The sequence below is a fragment of the Hemitrygon akajei genome, chromosome 20 (assembly GCF_048418815.1).
Source record: "Hemitrygon akajei chromosome 20, sHemAka1.3, whole genome shotgun sequence".
Lineage (NCBI taxonomy): Eukaryota > Metazoa > Chordata > Chondrichthyes > Myliobatiformes > Dasyatidae > Hemitrygon > Hemitrygon akajei.
In genome coordinates this window covers 33,389,001-33,408,414 of record NC_133143.1, presented here as the reverse complement: position 1 = coordinate 33,408,414, position 19,414 = coordinate 33,389,001, and the positions used below count along the sequence as shown (strand labels likewise).

The 19,414-nt window shown below is 41.6% G+C and overlaps 1 protein-coding gene across 2 annotated transcripts in view; it reads left to right on the top strand.

The window, feature by feature from the left end:
- The window catches only part of sh3bp5b (SH3-domain binding protein 5b (BTK-associated)), a 66,674-nt gene that overhangs the window by 42,493 nt on the left and 4,767 nt on the right, over positions 1–19,414 (top strand). For both annotated transcript variants that reach the window (XM_073024106.1, XM_073024107.1), the window contains exons 4-7: positions 2,217–2,381; positions 6,169–6,299; positions 6,465–6,507; positions 7,426–7,645. In XM_073024106.1, the coding sequence (XP_072880207.1) occupies positions 2,217–2,381; positions 6,169–6,299; positions 6,465–6,507; positions 7,426–7,645 (559 nt within the window). The remainder of the gene's footprint in view (positions 1–2,216; positions 2,382–6,168; positions 6,300–6,464; positions 6,508–7,425; positions 7,646–19,414) is intronic.

Here is a 19,414-nt window from a genome sequence, read left to right as displayed (position 1 = left end):
CTGCCAGCTTCCCACAGGGATCCACTCTCTCCACGATTCCCTTGTCCATTCATCCCTCTCCAACAATTTCCCTCCTGGCACTTATCCCTGCAAGTGGCCTAAGTGCTACACCTGCCCATTCACCTCCTCCCTCACCTCATCATTCAGGGCCCCAAACGGTCCTTCCAGGTGAGGCAACACTTCACCTGCAACTCTGCTGGGGTTGTCTGTTGTGTCGGGTGCTGCAGATGCAGCCTCTTCTACATCAGCGGGACCCGCCTGAATTGGGAGAGCCCTTCGTCGAGCATTTCTGCTCCATCCGCCAAAACTGTAACTTGCCAGTGGCCAAGCATTTTAACTCCAATTCTCATTCCTGTTACAACATGTCAGTCCATGGCCTCCTCTTGTGCCAATATGAGACTACCCTCAGGGTGGAGGAGCAACAGTTTATATACTGTCTGGGTAGCCTCCAACCTGATGGCATGAATATTGTGAATATTGATTTCTTCTTTCGGTAAAAAAATTCCCTCCCCTCTCCCCCCACTTCTTCTATTCCCCCCCCCCACCTTTTACCTCTTCTCACTTGTGTATCATTTTCCCCTGGGTCCTCTCCTCCTTTCTCATTGGTCCACTCTCCTGTCCTATCAGATGCCTCCTTCGCTAGCCCTTTCCCTTTCACACCCACCTGGCTTCACTTATCACCTTCTAGGCAGCCTCCTTCCCCTTCCCCCAGCTTTTTATTCTGCCATCACCTCCCCCCCCCCCATCCCTCTCAGTCCCGAAGCAGGGTCTCGGGCTGAAAAGTCGACAGTTTACTCTTTTCCATAGAGGCTGCCTGACCTGCTGAGTTCCTCCAGCATTTTGTGTGTGTTGCTTTGATTTCCAGCCTCTCCGGCCTCTCTCGTGTTTATTTCTTAGGATTAGATGTCGATGATTTAGCTAATTAATGTAATTTAAAGGAGATATTAAAACTGGTACTCAATAGGCAATGAGCACTCAATTAGTGTCCTGGCTTTCATGTAATGAAACACAAATCATTCATTAGCCACGAGCTTAGCTTCATTTTACATTCTGTTCCCACACCCACACTTTATGCCTCCCTCCTTCACGCTGTGATTTTCAGATCTGAATGTTAATGGGCGTGAATGTCACTGGTAAAGCCAGTATCCGTTACCTGTCCCTGCTTACCCCAGGAGCCGCTCCTTTATTGCACTTCTCATTCTGAGTGAAGATGCAGAAAGTGCCTGTGAAATGAGAAGTGACGTTGCCATTTCACAGGCCCTTCGTCAGGACTGAAACAAGCCATCCCTGGGTTCCTTTTGTACTGACATCCATAAATTAGTTCTGTCCGTGAGTTGGAAAATACATAAAAATTGCTCTGTGGTAACCACACTCCCATAGCACAAAGAACAGAGAGGAAGGATAAAAAGAACAATTACTAACTGTGAGTAAAGAGAGCAATCTGGTTCTGCTGTTCATGGGAATGAAGATATGTATGTTCATTGGACTTCTGGGGGCTCGCTCATATGTAGGGTATCTACTGTATAAGCTGTGTTTGTAACCTGGGGATGACCTGCTTCTCTTTAGTCCCACAATGGGCTAGGATTTTGACTCAGTGGCCATCAAGTAATGGGGATATATGTCCAGGTCAGGGAGGTGTGTGACTTAGAGAAGATTTTGAGAGATGACTTTCACTGGGGTGGAGTTAACGTGAGCTTGTAAGGTGTGATTGCGTTGCTTTGAAGATTTGTTACAGTGCATCCTGCAGATTGTATACGTAGTTTACTCTTGGTGGAAGGAATGGATGTTGTCAGTTGTCCCTCAACCAATCTGGTGACATAATCAGAATCAGAATCAGAATCAGACTTTAATCGCCAAGTACCTATGCACATACAAGGAATTTACTTTCGGCAGATGTTGTCTCTCTGCTCATAACAATAATAATGATAAATATAAATGAAAATATAGATTATACATACAGGTAGTGCAATCCAAGTAATAGTTAGCCGACAGTTAACCGGCAGTTAACTGTTCAGCAAAGTGACCGCAGTAGGGAAAAAACTTCTCCAGTGCCTATTAGTCTTAGTCTGGAGGGATCTGAAGCGCCTACCAGACAGAAGCAGATCAAACAGTCCGTGCGCAGGATGGGAGGAGTCCTTTATGATGTCCTTAATGGCTTCTGATTTTGTGTGTTCTGTCCCCCGAATGATTTTGCTGTTGACTTTACTTCCTGTCAGGCCCAGCTGGAGGCCCAGAAAGCTACCCAGGATTTTCAAAGAGCCACCGAAGTGTTGCGCGCAGCCAAGGAGACGATTGCTCTGGCTGAGCAGAGGCTACTGGAAGATGAAGAGCGGCAGTTTGATTCCGCATGGCAGGAGATGCTTAATCATGCAACACAGAGGGTAGGTTAAACCCAAATGTCGCTGGTAAATACCCTGCCTCCATTCCTAGGCCGAGGCTATGGATGATTGATGGTATGGTAATTATCTGAGTATACGGGTATTATCTCCAATTGAGATATAGTAAATGGGGCAGAGGAAATTCAGACCTAAAATCTTTATTTCTTAAGTTTTGGAACACTCTGTTGGCACTCCCATTGCTTCTCTGCTCTGATATCACCCTCATTACAATCAGATATTTATTTTCTCCAGTTGTAGAGTTGAATGTGTTAGTAAAGGACTGTGAAATCTTCACTGGCTTTCATCAACTGAATGACAAATTATGCCTTCTCAGTAAATGCTCCCGTCAGTGTAAAAACCTTTGTTGAAAGAACACATTGTTGATCTTGAGGTAGTGAAGTGAGAGTCACATGACCGGATGCCTGGCCCAGAGCCCAGAAATGCTGTTCAAAACTATTTATTATGGAATCTCCTGGTGTAGAATGGGGCATTCAGTCCATTGTACTCATGGCAGCTCTTTCCAGGATGTGTCCCACACCTGTACTTTCAGGCAATTAATTTATTCCCAGTACATTACGATAGCACAGATTGCCTCAAACTCTCTGCTAGAACTCCACAGTTTGCTTACACTCATGTCCTTGGTTAATGACACTCCTCCCAGTGGCATTGACCCATCCAGGTAATTGTGAATGGAATTCCTTGGACTTTACACCCTCTTCTAGCCTCTGCAAGTCTTTGCTGAGGATATTGCATATCACCTTTGCGAACATTTACTGAATACCTTGTGCTTGTTTGTGGGTATTGCTCCATTTTGGAATCATGCCTTCATTGGCATTCACCCCTTGTCTCGGGCAGTACCACCAGCATTGTCTGGGGGAGGAAATGTGTGAGGTGGGTGACATCACAAAAGCTCTATGTGGTGACTACTAGCTGCAATTTCTATTGGGTCATCCATTGTAGCTGCCTCTGTATTTCTGATATGCCTCCAATAAGACAAAAGGAAATCTACTGTGTATTAGCTGTCTGTGCCTTCTAGCCCCATGTAATTATAACATACAGTATGTCAAGATCTTAAATTCTTTGTTGGTTTTGTCACATTTTGTGTACTTTATCAAACCACTGACTTACAGAGAAACCTTCATTTCCTATTGGGTCAGTGGGAGGAATTTCCTCCTTTTTTAATATATTGTTTCTCTCTTTTGAGGTTGATGTATCGTTACTTTGGTTCATGGACATGTAAAATCCTTAAGGGGATTGATGGGATGGTTAAAGAGTTGACATTTCCGCTGGCTGAGGTGATGAGAACCAGGCTTCACCGTCCCAGAACAAAAGGGGGCAGCTGTTCAGGGAAGAGATTTCCTCTCCCACAGTCTCTACACTGTGTAGACAATTGTCTGCACAAGCATGCCCTCGAGGCTTGGCTGCAGAGTGTATTCAAGACAGGTTGAGAGATTTCTTTTTGGGATTAAAGGAGAAGATTTGTGAAGTGAAATGGTGCTGAGGTAAGATCAGTCATGGTCTTACTGAATGGTGGAGCAGGCACGAGGCCAAAAAGCACTACTTCTGCTTCCATTTCTTATGTTCTTTCTCATACTCAAAACCAGGTCTTGGATCTTTATTGATGCAAAAACTGATTTGGAATCTCCTGAAAATGATCACTTGAAGTCAGATGGAAATGTATTAAAAGCAATTCCATCCTTTTGGGAGCTGAATGTGGCGCTCTGGGCACTCATGCCACTCAGTGAGAAGGTATTTTAAGGAACGCCGGTGCAGCACATCATAGAGGGAAGATAAGACTGCCGTAGAGAGAGTGGAATGCTGGGTAAAGGGGTGTGTCTGGCACTGCACCCGTGATGGACTGTAACTAGTTGGCTTCCTCGTGACGAGTGTTGCCATGGCACCGAGACGAGCAGAGTGGTGATCACTGCATACATCTTCCATCAAAACTGACCCAACCTGTGATCATCCAGAGATTGCTTCGTGAAACGCTGCTCATTGAACAGTGAGATCGGCAGATGCCGTGTGCAAAGTGTGGACTCGACAGTGTGAACCTCCAATTACCTCGTGCAAGAGCGTTGGGCTGTCCTCAGAAACCCCAGCTGAGGAAATGTGGCATGTGACCTCTGATACCATTCGGTGCATCTCTGACACTGGTCAGTGTCACCTGTGCTGAGGTGAATTGGGCAAAAATATTTGGTCTCATTTCCTGATGGGCACAATTTCCCCAAGGAGTAATTTTTTGCATGACCTACCTGAAGTACAGCTATTTTTATGCATAATTTTCACATAAAGAAATGTGCACACGTATGTCCAACTTCTAGATTTTGCCACTTGGTGTCTATTAAAAAACTCTGATTAAAACTTCGATTCATCACATGTCAAGGGTAAGCTTTCCTGCGCTCAGCATAATTTCCTATCGGAGCTGAGCAGGAAAGCAGATGTCCACTGCACATCTTGAATGACAATTATTTCATATCTAACCTCTCTTCCTCTGTGGCCTCAGCTGTTGCTTCATGCTGAGGTGAATCTCGACCTAGGGCAATCCTAAACAAGAACAGCTGTCGATGCTGTGAAATGTGGACCACGTTTATTATTGGACTGTTTGATGCTTGGCAAAAGCATCAGCGGCAAAAGAATTCATGAATGTCGATATCCACTCTGTGAATGTAATCCAATGCTTTTGATATTTTAATTTCAGTATGTAAGGGTTGGGTAGGGAGACTGCAATGGGAAAACAAAGACTGTGTGATTTTTGCAGCTGTTTTGGGGGCCAATATTTAAACCAATGGGTATCTGATAAGGGTGACTTTGTTGGGCAGTGTCTGCAGATCAGGAAAAGAACAACTAATTTTCCTTCTCTATTTTAAACTGATTATTTCAATCCTTGCTCCTGATCTTTTCCAGTCTCACCTTCACTGTGTGAGGAGCTGACTGGTCTTGCATTCTTTAAAGCTGAGAGCAGTATGTGACACAGTCTTGGTCGGAAACATCAAATGTTTATTCCCCTCTATCGATGCTGTTTGCCATGAGGAGTTCCTCCAGCATTTTGATTGTGCATCTGCAGGAGCTGCCGCTCAGCAGAGCTGGTAGCCTGGGTTCAATCCTGAGCTCTGCTACTGTCTGCGCGGAGAGTCTCCCTGTAATTGTCTGGGTTTTCTTGTCGTGATCACGTTTCTTCCCACCTCTTTAAGACCATAAATCCGTAAGACGCAGGAGCAGAATTAACCCATTCCGCCCATCGAGTCTGCTCCACCGTTCAATCATGGCTGATTTATTATCCTCAACGCCATTCTCCTGCCTTCACCCCCATAACCTTTGACAACCTTACTAATCAACAACCCATCAACCTTCACTTTAAGTATGACTTGGCCTCCATGGCCGCCTGTGGCACTGAATTCCAAAGCTTCACCACCTTCTGGCTAAAGAAATTTCCTCATTTCGGTTCTCAGTGGTTGCCCTTGTATTTGTGTAATGCTAGATGTATGGGTTGGTAGGTGAATCACCCGCTAACAATTGAACAAGTTGTGAATTGAGAAGTAGAATCTGGAGGAAGCTGATGAGAATATGGAGAGAATCAAAAATTATATTAATATTGGTTTAGTGTAGATGGGTATGTTGATAGAGCAATTCAATGGCCAAAGGTCCTCTTTCCATGCTTTTCTTTATGAATTTCCAATTACAAATTGATATATCTTTCATGTCTTTTAGGTAAACTGTTTATGGTAGGGCATTTTTAAATATACTATAAAGCAAATTAGAGTTCACCCGGCTGATTAATTTGCTACACCAGGTTATGGAAGCAGAACAGACCAAGACGAGGAGTGAGCTGTTACATAAGGAAACAGCGCTGAGGTACAATGCAGCAATGAGCAGGATGAAGCAACTGGAGAAGAAACTGAAGCGAGCCATTAATAAATCCAAGTGAGTACTGCAGTCCGGTCCCACCTTAGCCCCCAGCTCTTTGCATGCAGTGTACTCCCCAGCACTCTGTTTCCCACTTAACCCATTCATGTGGGCTCCGCGGAGTCTTGCTTCTGTGAAAGAATCATCTCAGTTGTAAACTTGAATTTTCTGTCTCTTGTGTAGGCCTTATTTCGAACTGAAAGCCAAGTACTATCTGCAGATGGAGGTGAGCACTTCCATGAAATTCTCTGTGATGTTACTAGAACTGGGTGCTGGTGCTTATAATGGCCAAACCTTGCTGGAGCAGCGAGCTGGGGAAGGATGTTCCAGTTTGCTGCTGTCATCTTTGCTGGATTTCTGAAGCCATGCATAATTGTTAATGTTTCATCAATCTGTGATGTGCTGAATTTGTACCACTTGTGTGAAACCCTTCACAGGGACTGTTAAACCTCTAGACTTGCCTTTATTAGAAGTCGCTTGGTACTACACAATAGGCAGGTATGCAGAACTGTTAGAAGTCAGAAGTCAGAACTGTTATAATTCCTCCTTGTCATGACGTATTTTGAGTTTATGGAATAAGCTAAATGGTTGAAGCAGATAAAACTGATATACCAGCAGAGAGAATTGATGCAGAAATAAGGGCAAAGATATTTGTAGAATGCAGTGTGAAGTGAGAAGATATGGGCAGGAGGGGAGTACGAATGCTTGCAGAGGCATCGAGTCATAAGAGACTATAAATGCTGGGATCTAGAGCAACAAGCAATCTGTTTGAGGAGCTCAGCAGGACAAGCAGTGTCCATGCGAGGAAAGGATTTATTAAAGTTGTAGGTCAAAAGCCAGCTTAAACTGAAACATCAACAGTTCCTTGCCTCCCACTAATGCTGCTCAACCTGCTGAGCTCCCCCAGCAGATAGTGTGTTGCTCAGTCATAGAGCCAAATCTCTTATTATAAATTTGCTGCATATTTTGTGTAATCTTGGTTAGATTAGTTCAATTAAATCTGTAAAAAAAAAACACTTCCTTCAGTTGACTGTAGCTGTGTATTTAAGATACCAGAATCTTTTGACAGGAAGTGAACTCAGTCCACCAGGTACATTCAACTCACTAGCTGTAAATCAATTGCTGTTTTAAATCCTCTTGATAGCAACTGAAGCAGAATGTGGATGAACTGCAGACCAAGCTGTCGTTGGCCAAGGGAGAGTATAAGGCAGCCCTGAAGAAGCTGGAGATGATCTCCGATGAGATTCATGAAAGGAGGCGCTCCAATGTGATTGGACCCAGAGGACGGGGGGTCGGTGCTGAGGGTAACGGAAACTCTGTGGAATTCATATCCAGCCTGAAGACTGATCCTGAGGAGTTATTCAGTGAGTCTGTTTATACCCCTGAAACTCTGCTTTGGGTGACTTTTATGTTACCGGAATGTGAACTTTCAACCCACTTCCCATTTTGTACTTTGCTCCTGTCTACTGGGAAACTTCATCTGCACAAAGTACGGTATAATCTCAGGTTTATTAATCATGCTTTTCTTGATCAGAACCTTCCCCTTGATTTGATGGTGCTTTTAAAATGGTTAATGTTTCCCTGATGCTATATCACATTTTGTCAGCCTGGTTAAGTATAGAACTACCCATACTTGTTAGTAGCTTGTGCAGCCTAAATCAGTTGCAACGAGTTGTACCACATCTGCCTGTAGGCATTTACATCATAATAAAAGTAAAAATAGCTGGGAATGCTCTGAAGGTCAGACAGCATCTGCAGAAAGAGATAAGGAATCTCAGGTTTGAGATCTAAGAACCTTCTTCATCCCATGAACTGGCAGCTCAGGACCAGTTACAGACCAACGTGCAAGGCAACCTGTTTGAAGACAAATCGGTCTGCAGGGAAAGCCATGACACTCTCACCTCTGAATCAGGTTTGAGCCCCATTTAAGAGGCAAGCTTCTAATTGTCTCTGAGGCTTGAGTGCTAATGGATTGGTATACCACACGAGTTGCTGACTGTTGGCCAGGAAACTACACAGAAGCCCACTCAATCCTGTACGTGATCCTGTGGTTATTTTTTTTTGTTTTCGGATGTCTGGATCAATAGTTCTACCTCAAACAACATTGCTGAATCAAAATAAAACCCTACCCTTTCATTTATGTGCAAATTAGACACTAAATTTTCAGTAATAATTCATTAGCTGCACATCATTTGGGATACGTAAAGATCATAAAAGGGGTTACGGAAAGGTGAACAGCAGAAAGGTCTTTACTTAGATATCAGGAAGAGAGCATTTCCTGACAATGCTGTATTCCATCAGATTTTAATTGACTTTTTAAATAATGAAGCCTGAAGATACACACTCAATGTTTTAGTAACAGCTTCTTCCCCTTTCCCATCAGATTTCTGAACAGTCCATGAACCCATGAACACTACCTCACTATCTTAATCTCTTCTAACATTGCTTATTTATCTATTTTTTATATTTCTGATTCTGAAACACTAATAATTGAAAATAAAAATTCCAAGATAGAATTCCAAAATAGATTTTAATCTTCAATATTTAAAAGATGTTTTATTTTTGTGTGGTTTGGAGTTAGAATTTTAATTTCATTGTGCATAAAGAGGAAAAAAAATCTTACATTGGAGTTCAAATGCAACTGGACTTCAAAATGATGAGATCAAACTGACAGCCCATTTTTATTTGGATGATTTGTAGAATTTACTGGCATTTGAGTCACCGTCAGATCCAATTAACTATTCAATGCCAATTTGAAATAAAAAAATCTGACCACAAAGCTTGATTATTTAATTGTAGCCACTCACTTGTCACTATGATGCGGGATAGCAGAAACAGTGATAATATACAAAAGGACAGGGTTGTGAACAAATTCTTGTTGATCGTTAAGGCAATTATCAGTGGTCAATAGTCAGTGCCTTGCTGATCCTCACCATGATATAATTGTAACAACTCACATTCATGCAGAGTCCTTAATGTAGAAAAGCATTCCAAAGAGATTTGGAAAATGGGCAATGCCACACGAGAGATTAATAGAAGTGATAAAATTGTTATCTTAAATATGAAGGGATAATGATGTGTCATTCATCTTAATACTTGGACATTGTGAATCAGTTGTGATTTCATTCATGTGACTTTAGACAAATGAAACTATTTTGTTTTGCTTTGAATTACGTACTTTCTGTAGTTCAGCATCTCAAACACAACTGAACAAATCATTTTTGTTCACTCTTTTACATAATTTGTCTAATTATAATCAATCATCATTCTGTTGCACACCAAAGATCTTTTTGTGTGTATTTTAATAACAATGTGTTATGTTGTATTAATCTACCCACGAGGAAACAATGAAGTCAGTAATCCTGATGACTCAATCTTTTGTCTCAAATTTAGAATGACTCTGTGTTAACATAGCTATTCTAAATAAAACGTTTGTGCTTTCTGTTCCTACTAATGGACCTGTTGTCTCAGCTGACATGTCTTCTGTGGCGCTGGCCACTGATAGAGATGACATCTTTCAGGGAGAAGTTATATGGACTCCCCTCATAGAATTCCATGGATCCTATGAGGAAGTTCAGGGGTCTACATATCCCTGAAAAATAGAGAATCCGGTTTCAGTTGTGGAATTTGTTGTTATGTGGCATCAGTGCATTGTAATACATAATAATAAAAACTAGAAATTACAGTAGGAAGTATATAGATAATTAAAGTAAATAAGTAGTTAAAAAAAAGAGGGAAAATACTGAGGTAGTGTTCATGGGTTCATTGTCTATTCGGAGGGGAAGAAGCTGTTCCTGAAATATTGAGTGCGTGGCTTCAGGCTCCTGTACCTCCTCCTTGATGGTAGTAATGAGAAGAGGGCATGTCCTGGGTGATTGGGTCCTTAATGATAGATGCCGCGCAAATCCAGCAAAGAGTTTAAAAAAGCAGGAAGTCTTTCAGTGGGAGTCTTTGATTGGAGTACTGTGCAGATGCGGTAGAGGCAATTCCACGCTAGCCCGGCGAAGAGCTTTAAAAACCCATTCTCCATTAAAAAGGGGTACCGTCTGTGGAGTGGTCATTGTGGGATCTTTTGTTGTCAGAGTGTTAAGGCTTTGGCTCAACAGGGCTTTGTCAAGAACAGGTGGAGGCAAGGTAAATAGGTAAGTTCATTCCTTATTTCTTATTTCTTCTTTCTTATTTAATTCTTGAGAGAATAGGGGTTATGTCTACAGAGCCAGTGTTGGAATTCATACTGCAATTTGACAGGGCGAAGCGTAAGTCGCATGTGTCAGTATCACATTGGAGTGAAGGGACTTGCAGAGGCATGAGAGAGGAACGTTTCCAGGTGGATTGGAGGAGGATACAGGTGGGGAAGACAGCTGAACAGAAGTGGCTGAAGTTTCTGGGAATGGATCACAAGGCACAGGATAGATATGTCCCACAGAAGAAGTAGTTCTCAAATAGCAGTGGTAGGCAATTATGGCTGACAAGGGAAGTTAAGGACTGCATTAAAGCCAAGGAAAGGGGATATAAGGTAGCAAAAGTGAGTGGGAAGTTGGATGATTGGGAAGTTTTTAAAATCTAATGAAAGGCAACTAAAAAAGCTATAAGAAGAGCAAAGATGGAATATGAGGGCAAACTAGCCAATAATATAAAGCAGGAAGCTAAAAGATTTTTCAGTTATTTAAAAGTAAACAGGAGGTAAGAGTTGATGTTGGACCACTAGAAAATGATGCTGGTGAGGTAGTAATGGGGGACAAAGGTGAACTTAATGTGTACTTTCCATCAGTCTTCACTGTGGAAGACACGAGCAGTGTGCCAGAGGTCTGCGAGTGTCTGGGAGCAGCAGTGAGTGCCATTACTATTACGAAGGAAGAAGTGCTAGGAAAGCTCAAAGCTCTTAAAGTGGATAAGTCACCTTGACCAGATGGACTACATCCAAGAGTTCTGAGAGAGGTTGCTGAAGAGATCATGGATGCACTGGTCATGATCTTTCAAGAATCACTTGATTCTGGCATGGTCCTGGAGGACTGGGAAATAACGAATGTCACTCCACAATTTAAGAGGGAGGAACACAAAAGAGAGGAAATGATAGGCCAGTTAACCTAAGTGGTTGGAAAAATGTCGGAGTCTATTATTAAGGATGAGGTTTCGGGGTAGTTTGAGACTAATGATAAAATAAGTCAAAGTCAGCATGGTTTCTGTAAAGGGAAATCTTGCCTGTTAGAATTCTTTGATGAAGTAACCAGTAGGGTGGACAACGGAGAGGCAGTGGATGTCATTTACTTGGATTTTCAGAAGGCATTTGACAAGGTACCACACATGAGGCGGCTTAACAAGATAAAATCCTATGGCATTACAGGATAAATACTGGCATGGATAGAGGAATGGCTGACAAGCAGGAGGCAGTGAATGGGAATAAAGGGGGCCTTTTCTAATTGGCTGCTATTGACTGACGATGTTCCTCAGGGGTCAGTATTGTGACCGCTACTTTTCACATCGTTTATCAATGATTTAGATAATGGAATTGATGGCTTTGTGGCAAATTGTGATACAAAAATGGAGGGGTAGGTAGTGCTGAGGAAGCAAAGCAATGCAGTAGGACTTAAGACAAGTTGGAAGAGTGGACAAGGAAGTGGCAGATGGAATACAGTGTTTGGAAATATATGATAATGAATTTTGGTAAAAGGAACAATAGTTTGGACTGTTATCTAAATGGGAAGAAAATTCAAACATCAGAGGTGCAGAGTGACTTGGGAGTCCTCGTGCAAGACTCCCAGAAGGTTAATTTACAGGTTGAGTTTGTGGTAAAGAAGGCAAATGCAATGTTGGCATTTATTTCAAGGAGATAGAATATAAAAGCAAGGAGGTAATGCTGAGGATTTATAAGACTCTAGTCAGGCCGCACTTGGAGTATTGTCAGCAGTTTTGGGTCCCATATCTCAGAAAAGATGTGTTGTCATTGGAGAGAGTCCAGAGGAGGTTCACGAGGATGATTGCGGGAATGAAGGGTTAACATATGAGGAGAGTTTGGCAGCTTTAGCCCTGTACTCACTGGAATTTAGGAAGAATGCGTGGGGTTCTCATTGAAACGTACTGAATGTTGAAAGGACTAGATAAGGTAGATGTCAAGAGGATGTTTCCTATGGTGGGGGTATCCAGAAATACAGCCTCAAAATTGAGGGTGACCTTTTAGAACAGAGGTAAGGAGGAATTTTTTTTTTAGCCAGAGAGTGGTGGATCTGTGAAAAGCTCTGCCACAGATGGCAGTGGAGGCCATCTCTGTGGCTATATTTAAGGTGGAAGTTGATCGTTTTCTGATTGGTCAGGGCCTCAAAGGATGTGGCAAGAAGGCAGGTGTAAGGGGTTGAGTGAGATCCGGGACCAGCCATGATGGAATAGTAGAGTGGACTAGATGGGCTGAATGGCCTAATTGTGCTCCTATGTCTTATGGTCTTTTTGAGGCATTGCCTTTTGAAGTTGTCCTTGATGCTGGGGAAGCTGGTGTATTGATGGAGCTGGCTGTGTTTACAACCCTCTGCAGCTTTTCCTAATCCTGTGCAGTGGTCCCTCCACACCAAACGGTGATGCAACCGGTCAGACTGCTTTCCACGGCATATTTGTAGAAATTCGCATCTGTCTTTGATGACATTCCAATTCTCCTCAAACTCCTAATAAATACAGGCGCTGTTGCTGAGTGAGCAGAAAATATTTTAAGACAATACTTGTGATTTAAAAAAAAATACCTTTCAGGAGCTCTGGGATGGTTTTGAAGTACTTTATAACATAGGGATGTAGCAACCAGTTTGTCCATAGCATAGTCCCGTTAAAAAACATGTGGTAATGACTAAATGATTAGATTTAGGTGGGTAGGGTAGTTGGTCAGAAAGCCTCTCTTTTACATCCACCAAGACAGACAGGCAGGCAGGTCTTTAGTTTAACCCCTTTTCTCTATGCCTCTGACAAGGGACTTCCTGAATACAACACTGATATATCTGCTTGGATTTCTGGAATCCATTAATTCTCCTGCTTCAAAGCCATAAATGCAATTGAGCTAAGACTGGCTGGGTTGTGATTCGGACTGGTGTGAATCACAGTCATACCATCTCTCGTGCCCAGAAATGCTAACCTCTGGTTAATTCTGTACGTCCTTATTCAATATGCTTTGTTTTTGTCTTGTATAATGTTTAACCTTTGTGTCAAAAATACTTTTATTCCTCATTGAGTCATTCTTATCCAGACAGCTAAAGCTATTCTATTGAGCTCTGTGTCTGCTCCGGTACAGAGTGTAAGCAGCGTCTTCGATATGTATTATTGAAATTACTTATCAGACAATGTGAGTTAGGCTTTGCTCCCAAGATACTTCTGGATGATATTTACTTGGTGCTCTGACAAATATTAGCGGATGAGAGCTGGCTGGAACATGAGAATGAAATTAGGTTAATTAGCAGGAGAAAAGAGACCATGCTTGAACATATTTTAAAATGCCACTATATAGACATGGTGTCTCCTGTTATCCACCTCTGAGACACCTCCACCAGGAGAACTGACATCCCCACACACACCCACTCAAGCCCTCTATGGAATTTTGTATGTGTTAATGAAATTACCTCACTCCTCATAGAATCAGTTTGCTTATCTCTTCTCATGGAAGCCCATTTTTTGTTTTCTCTTCCCCCCCCTTTCTTAAGCAGTGGGGTGACACTTGCTTCCTTTCAACCTGTGAGAAACAGTCAAGCTCTTCCACTTATTTCCCTGCAGCCTGTTCTCTCACACCCCTGAGAGAACCTTGATTCTCTTACCGCTCACCACTGCCAGGGTAAGAAATACAACACAGACCATCAACCATCCATTTATATTAATCCTTTGTTTCTGATTCTTCCCGCATTCTCTTCTCAGGCATAACCACTCACCTACACACTGCAATACTTCCCAAATATGTCATTGCAACGTGGGTGGAAACTGGAACACCCTGGGAGGCCTCAAAGGGTCACGTGTGAAAACTCCACACTCAAAGCACCAGCGGTCAGGACTGAACCCGGGCAACTGAAGCATTCAGCTGTCAAAGGATAAATTAGCCCGTATCTTTCCCAATATTAATTCTATTTGTGATAGATGTAATACAGTACTCAGGTGGCCACTTTAACTCACTTGTTTTGGTCTTGTATAAAGTTGGAGAATTTTTGGAAAGATGTTTTTAAAACCTTATCAAAAGTGCTGGATCTGTATTTACAACCAAACTTATTTACAGCTATTTTTGGGATTATTCCATCGGAAGCAGGATATATTCCTGCTTTCGCTCAGCGGATGATAGCCTTTTCAATCTTATTGGCTAGGAAAGCCATTTTACTTAAATGGAAGGACCCTAACCCTCCTACGGCCTTTTATTGGCTTTCCTCTATCGTGTCCTGTTTAAGTCTAGAGAAAATAAGAAGTCGGACATTGGATACATCCTTTAAATTTGAAGGAATCTGGCGACCTTTTATTCAATATGATCTGATTTTTGTACTGATTCTCTTCCAGCTATTTTTTCAGAACCTTGGATGTGATCAGAGGGTCTCTCTTCTCTTGGTTTTTCTCTCAGGATGGACTGCCCAGTCCTTTTTTCTCCGTTTAGAATAGTGGTTTTTTCTCTTTTCTTTTATATAAGAATTTCTAATAGTCCTTCCTTTCTTCATAAATTGATAAGAGGAGAATTATACATTCTATATCAAATTCATACTTTGTAGATCAACACTATGTGTGATTCTGATATTGTTTATTTTACCTTCTGTATGTACTGCTATTGACATATATACCAGATATATCCTCCTCCTCTTTGTGTACACACTTTTTATTTTAAATCAATAAAAAGATTGAAAAAAGAAAGAAGCATTCAGCTGCACGACTCTGCAGTCCAAACTGATTTTACGTTATTATCAGCGCAACCTCTCCTCCTTTTCCACTTTATCTCTTCTAAAAATTAAATACTCTGCAATCACTATTTCTCAATAAAATGACAGAGATAAAGCTGGGATTTCACCTTTCGTTTTAGTTATGTTTTTGCCTTACGTAATACATGTCTTGCTTCTAAGAATCCAGCTGATAATTTTCATGCAGAATGAAATGTGGGTCTCTGAGTCACCGTACCTTTTCTCAGTTCAGACTGAAAATTTGAGCGGGTTGCCAGATTTATCCCAGATTATGTGAAAACATTTGTCTGCATAGACATGCAGTGATTGGTTATTCTGAAGTAGGCGTCTTGGTGACTGTTTGCACACGATGTCGTTGCTCAGCGGTTCAACTGCTTTTGTGATGTCCTGCGTCACTCACAAGGACGTTCCGACTTGCAGTGATTGAGCTGATTGAGATTGGAAACGTTCATGTGTAACTGATGCACTACATCAGACTACGTTCATGAACATTCAGTGAGCTCCATCATGCTTCCAAGGGGATTTGTTAACTCTGGGATTGCTGGATTTCTGTGCACGAAAAGTTCAGTGCAGAAATGCAGGTCTTTCTTGACGGGTGGTCGTCAGTGGCTGACTGCCCTCTGTATTTCTGGACTCACCACAGCAATCAGCCCTCCAGCTCACAGCTTCACGTTAAAACTGGCTGACCCCCCCCCACCCCAGGATCACTGACACGGGATAGAAGTGTTTTAATTATGTCGTTTTGTTCTACTTAGTTTCAAAGTGTTTTAAACACATTTTCAGGCATTCTTACCTTTTACATCCTTTATTAAAAAAATATACATTTAATTGTGTTAGAATAGATATTGAGCATCTCCTTCAGAGACTATTTTAAATGGTTAAATGGAGTTTGATGGCTGACAGGGTATTGATAAGGTGGGACTTTGGGATAAAATGCCAAAAGCCTTTTCATCCCTTGGAGTCAGATCTGTCTTATGGGGCTCCTAGGTGCAATTAATTATCTAATTTAGCCCTTTGAACCTAGAAATGGTGCTGGTAGGTCATTGGTAAATTAGTTTATTATTGTTATATGGGTTGAAATATGGTGAAAAGCTGTTGCCTATGACATAGGGGAGCATAATTAGACCGCTCAGCCCATCCAGTCTGCTCTGCCATTCTATCATGGCTGATTTATTATCCTTCTTAATCCCATTCTCCTGCATTCTTCCCGTAGTTTTTGGTGCCCTGATTAACAAAGAACCTATCAACCTCCGCTGTAAATATACCCAATGACTTGGCCTGCAGAGCTATCTGTGGCAATGAATTCCACAGATTCACTACCCTCTTGCTAAATAAATTTTTCCTCATCTCTGTTCTAAATGGGCGTTGGTAAATTCTGAGGCTGTGCCCTCGGGTCCTAGACTCACTCACTATAAGAAACATCCTTTCCACAACCACTTTATAAAGACCCTTTCAATATTCAGTAGGTTGCAGTAAGATCCTCCCTTTTTCTTCTAAACTCCGGCAAGTACAGGACCAGAGCTATCAAACGCTTCTCATATGTTTCACTCTCCTCTGGACCCTTGCCAATGTCACCACATCTTTTCTTAGATAATGAGCCCAAAACTGCTCACAGTTCTCCCAAATGCCTTTGAATGAATAATGTCTTATAAAGCATCAGCATTACAGCTTTGCTTTTGTATTTTTGTCTTCTTGAAATGAATGTTAACGTTGTGTTTGCTTTACTTGTCACCAACTCACCCTGAAAGATAACTTTTAGGGAATCCTGTACAAGGACTCCCAAGTCCCTCTGCATCTCTGATTTTTAATTTTTTTTCCCTTTTAGAAAACAGTCCACACCTTTATTCCTTCTGCCAAAGTACATGACTGTACTTTCCCTACATTATGTTCCATCTACCACTTCCTTACCCATTCCCTCAATCCGTCTAAGTCCTTCTGCAGACACCCTGCTTCCTCTATACTACCTGCCCCTCCACTTATCATCATCATCCACAGATAATTCGACATCCAGATAATGCCACATCTGTGGGGCTGAGGAGGGGAAAAAAGGATCAGCCATGACTGAATGGTAGAGCAGACTGGATGGGCCAAATGGCCTAATTCTGCTCCTATGTCTTATACATAAGTAAGTAGAGATGGTAATAACAACGAATGCAGAATATAGTGAAGCAGTATAGAGAAAGTGTAGTGTATCAGACAATTCAAGTCCAAAGGCACAATGTGGTGGATTGGGAGATCAAGATCTTTTAGGTGTAGTTTGGTATAATAAGGTAAAGGAACCTTTGAGAGACTGTGATCAAAATATGATTGATGTCACCCTGCAGTTTGAAAGGGAGAAGATAAAGTCAGATGTATCATTATTACAGTGGAGTAAATGGAATGGCAGAGACAGGAGAGAGCATCTGACCAAAGATTATTGGAAGGGGACACCTCCAGGGATGATGGCAGAAAGCAATGGCTGGGGTTCCTGGTGGCAATTTGGAAGGTGCAGGATAGATACATCCAAAAGATGAAGAAGTATTCTAAAGGCAGCTTGGGCAACTGCCGGTCTTCCATTAAAAAAAAACCTTGCCCTGGCTTGCGCTGTGGAAACTTTCCAAGGTGCAAATCCATGGTCTATCGAGACTAACGGAGGCTTACATTCTAAAGGGATGATGAGGCACTGTGGCTGACAGCATAAAAGCGAGAGAGAGGACATATAATATAGCGTAGGTTAGTGGGAAATTAGAGGATTAGGAAGCTTTTTTAAATTTTTTTTTGTAATTTATTTTTTTATTGAAGTTCATCATCAAACAAACATTTCCATAAGATGTATTTCAGACATTGTACATATATATCATATAATCATAATATCACAAATCTCCACTAAGTATTTATCTGAGGTATACACTTATAGAAAAGAGTGGAAAGAAAAAACAAGCAAAAGGAAAGAACTATGTACAAGTAGGGAGTGATCTTTTTTTTTACAACAGATTCATTGATTTGTGAGAATAAAATCAAGCCTATGAGGCATTATGTAGTTAAACCATTTTCCCCAGTATGAATCAAATTGTTCCAGCTTATGGTTAACAGATGCTGTTATCTTCTCCATTCTGTAAATGTCCATTGTAATTTCCATCCATATATTTAAAGTTGGGCTGTCCTGTGATAACCATTTCCTAGTAAGAGTCTTTTTACCAGCCACCAACAGTATATTCATTAAATATTTATCTCTTTTCAACCATTCTTGAGGTATATATCCAAAATATGTGGTCTTACGAATCAACAGGAAACAACTAAAAACCATAAGGAGAAAAAAGATGAAATACGAATGTAAGCTAGAAAGTAATTTGAAAGAAGATACCAAAATATTTTTCAGATATATAAAGAGTAAAAGAGTGGTGAGAATGGATATTGGACCACTGGAAAATGGCGTTGGAGAGGTAGTATTAGGGGACAAAGACATGGTGGACAAACTTAATAAGTCTTCACTGTGAGGAAAAACTAGCAGTACGCCAGCAATTTGGGAGTGTCAGAGGGCAGAAATGAGTGTGGTTGCTGTTAAGGTGCTTGGGAATCTGAGAGGTCACCTGAACTACACCCTAGGGGTTCTGATAGACACAGCTGAAGAGATTGTGGAGACATTAGTAATCATCATTTAAGAATCACTAGATTCTGTAATGGCTCAGAAGGAGTGGAAAATTGCAAATGTCACTCCAGTCTTTAAAAACGGAGAGAGGCAGAAGAAGGGAAATTATAGGGCAGTTAGTCTGATTTCAGTGGTTGGGAAGATGTTGGAGTCCATTTTTAAGGATGAGATCTCTGGATACTTAGAGGCACATGGTAAAATAGGCCAACTGGTTTCCTTAAGGGGAAATCTTGACAAATATATTGGAGTTCTTTGAGGAAATAACAGGCAGCCTTTTCTGGTTGGCTGCCAGTGACTAGTGGTGTTCCACAGGGGGCCGACGTTGGGACTGCTTCTTTTCATATTATATGTCAATGACTTGAATGACAGAATTGATAGCTTTATGGGTAAGATTGTGGCTGATATGAAGATAGTAGAGGGGCAGGTAGTGTTGAGGAAGCAGGGCGTTTGCATTATGACTTAGGCAGATTGGGAGAATGGGCAAAGAACTGGCAGATGAAATATAGGGGAGGGAAGTGAATAGTCTTGCACTTTGTTAGAAGGAATAAAGACATAGATTATTCTCTAAATGGGGAGAAAATTCAAAAATCAGGGGTGAAAGGGACTTGTGA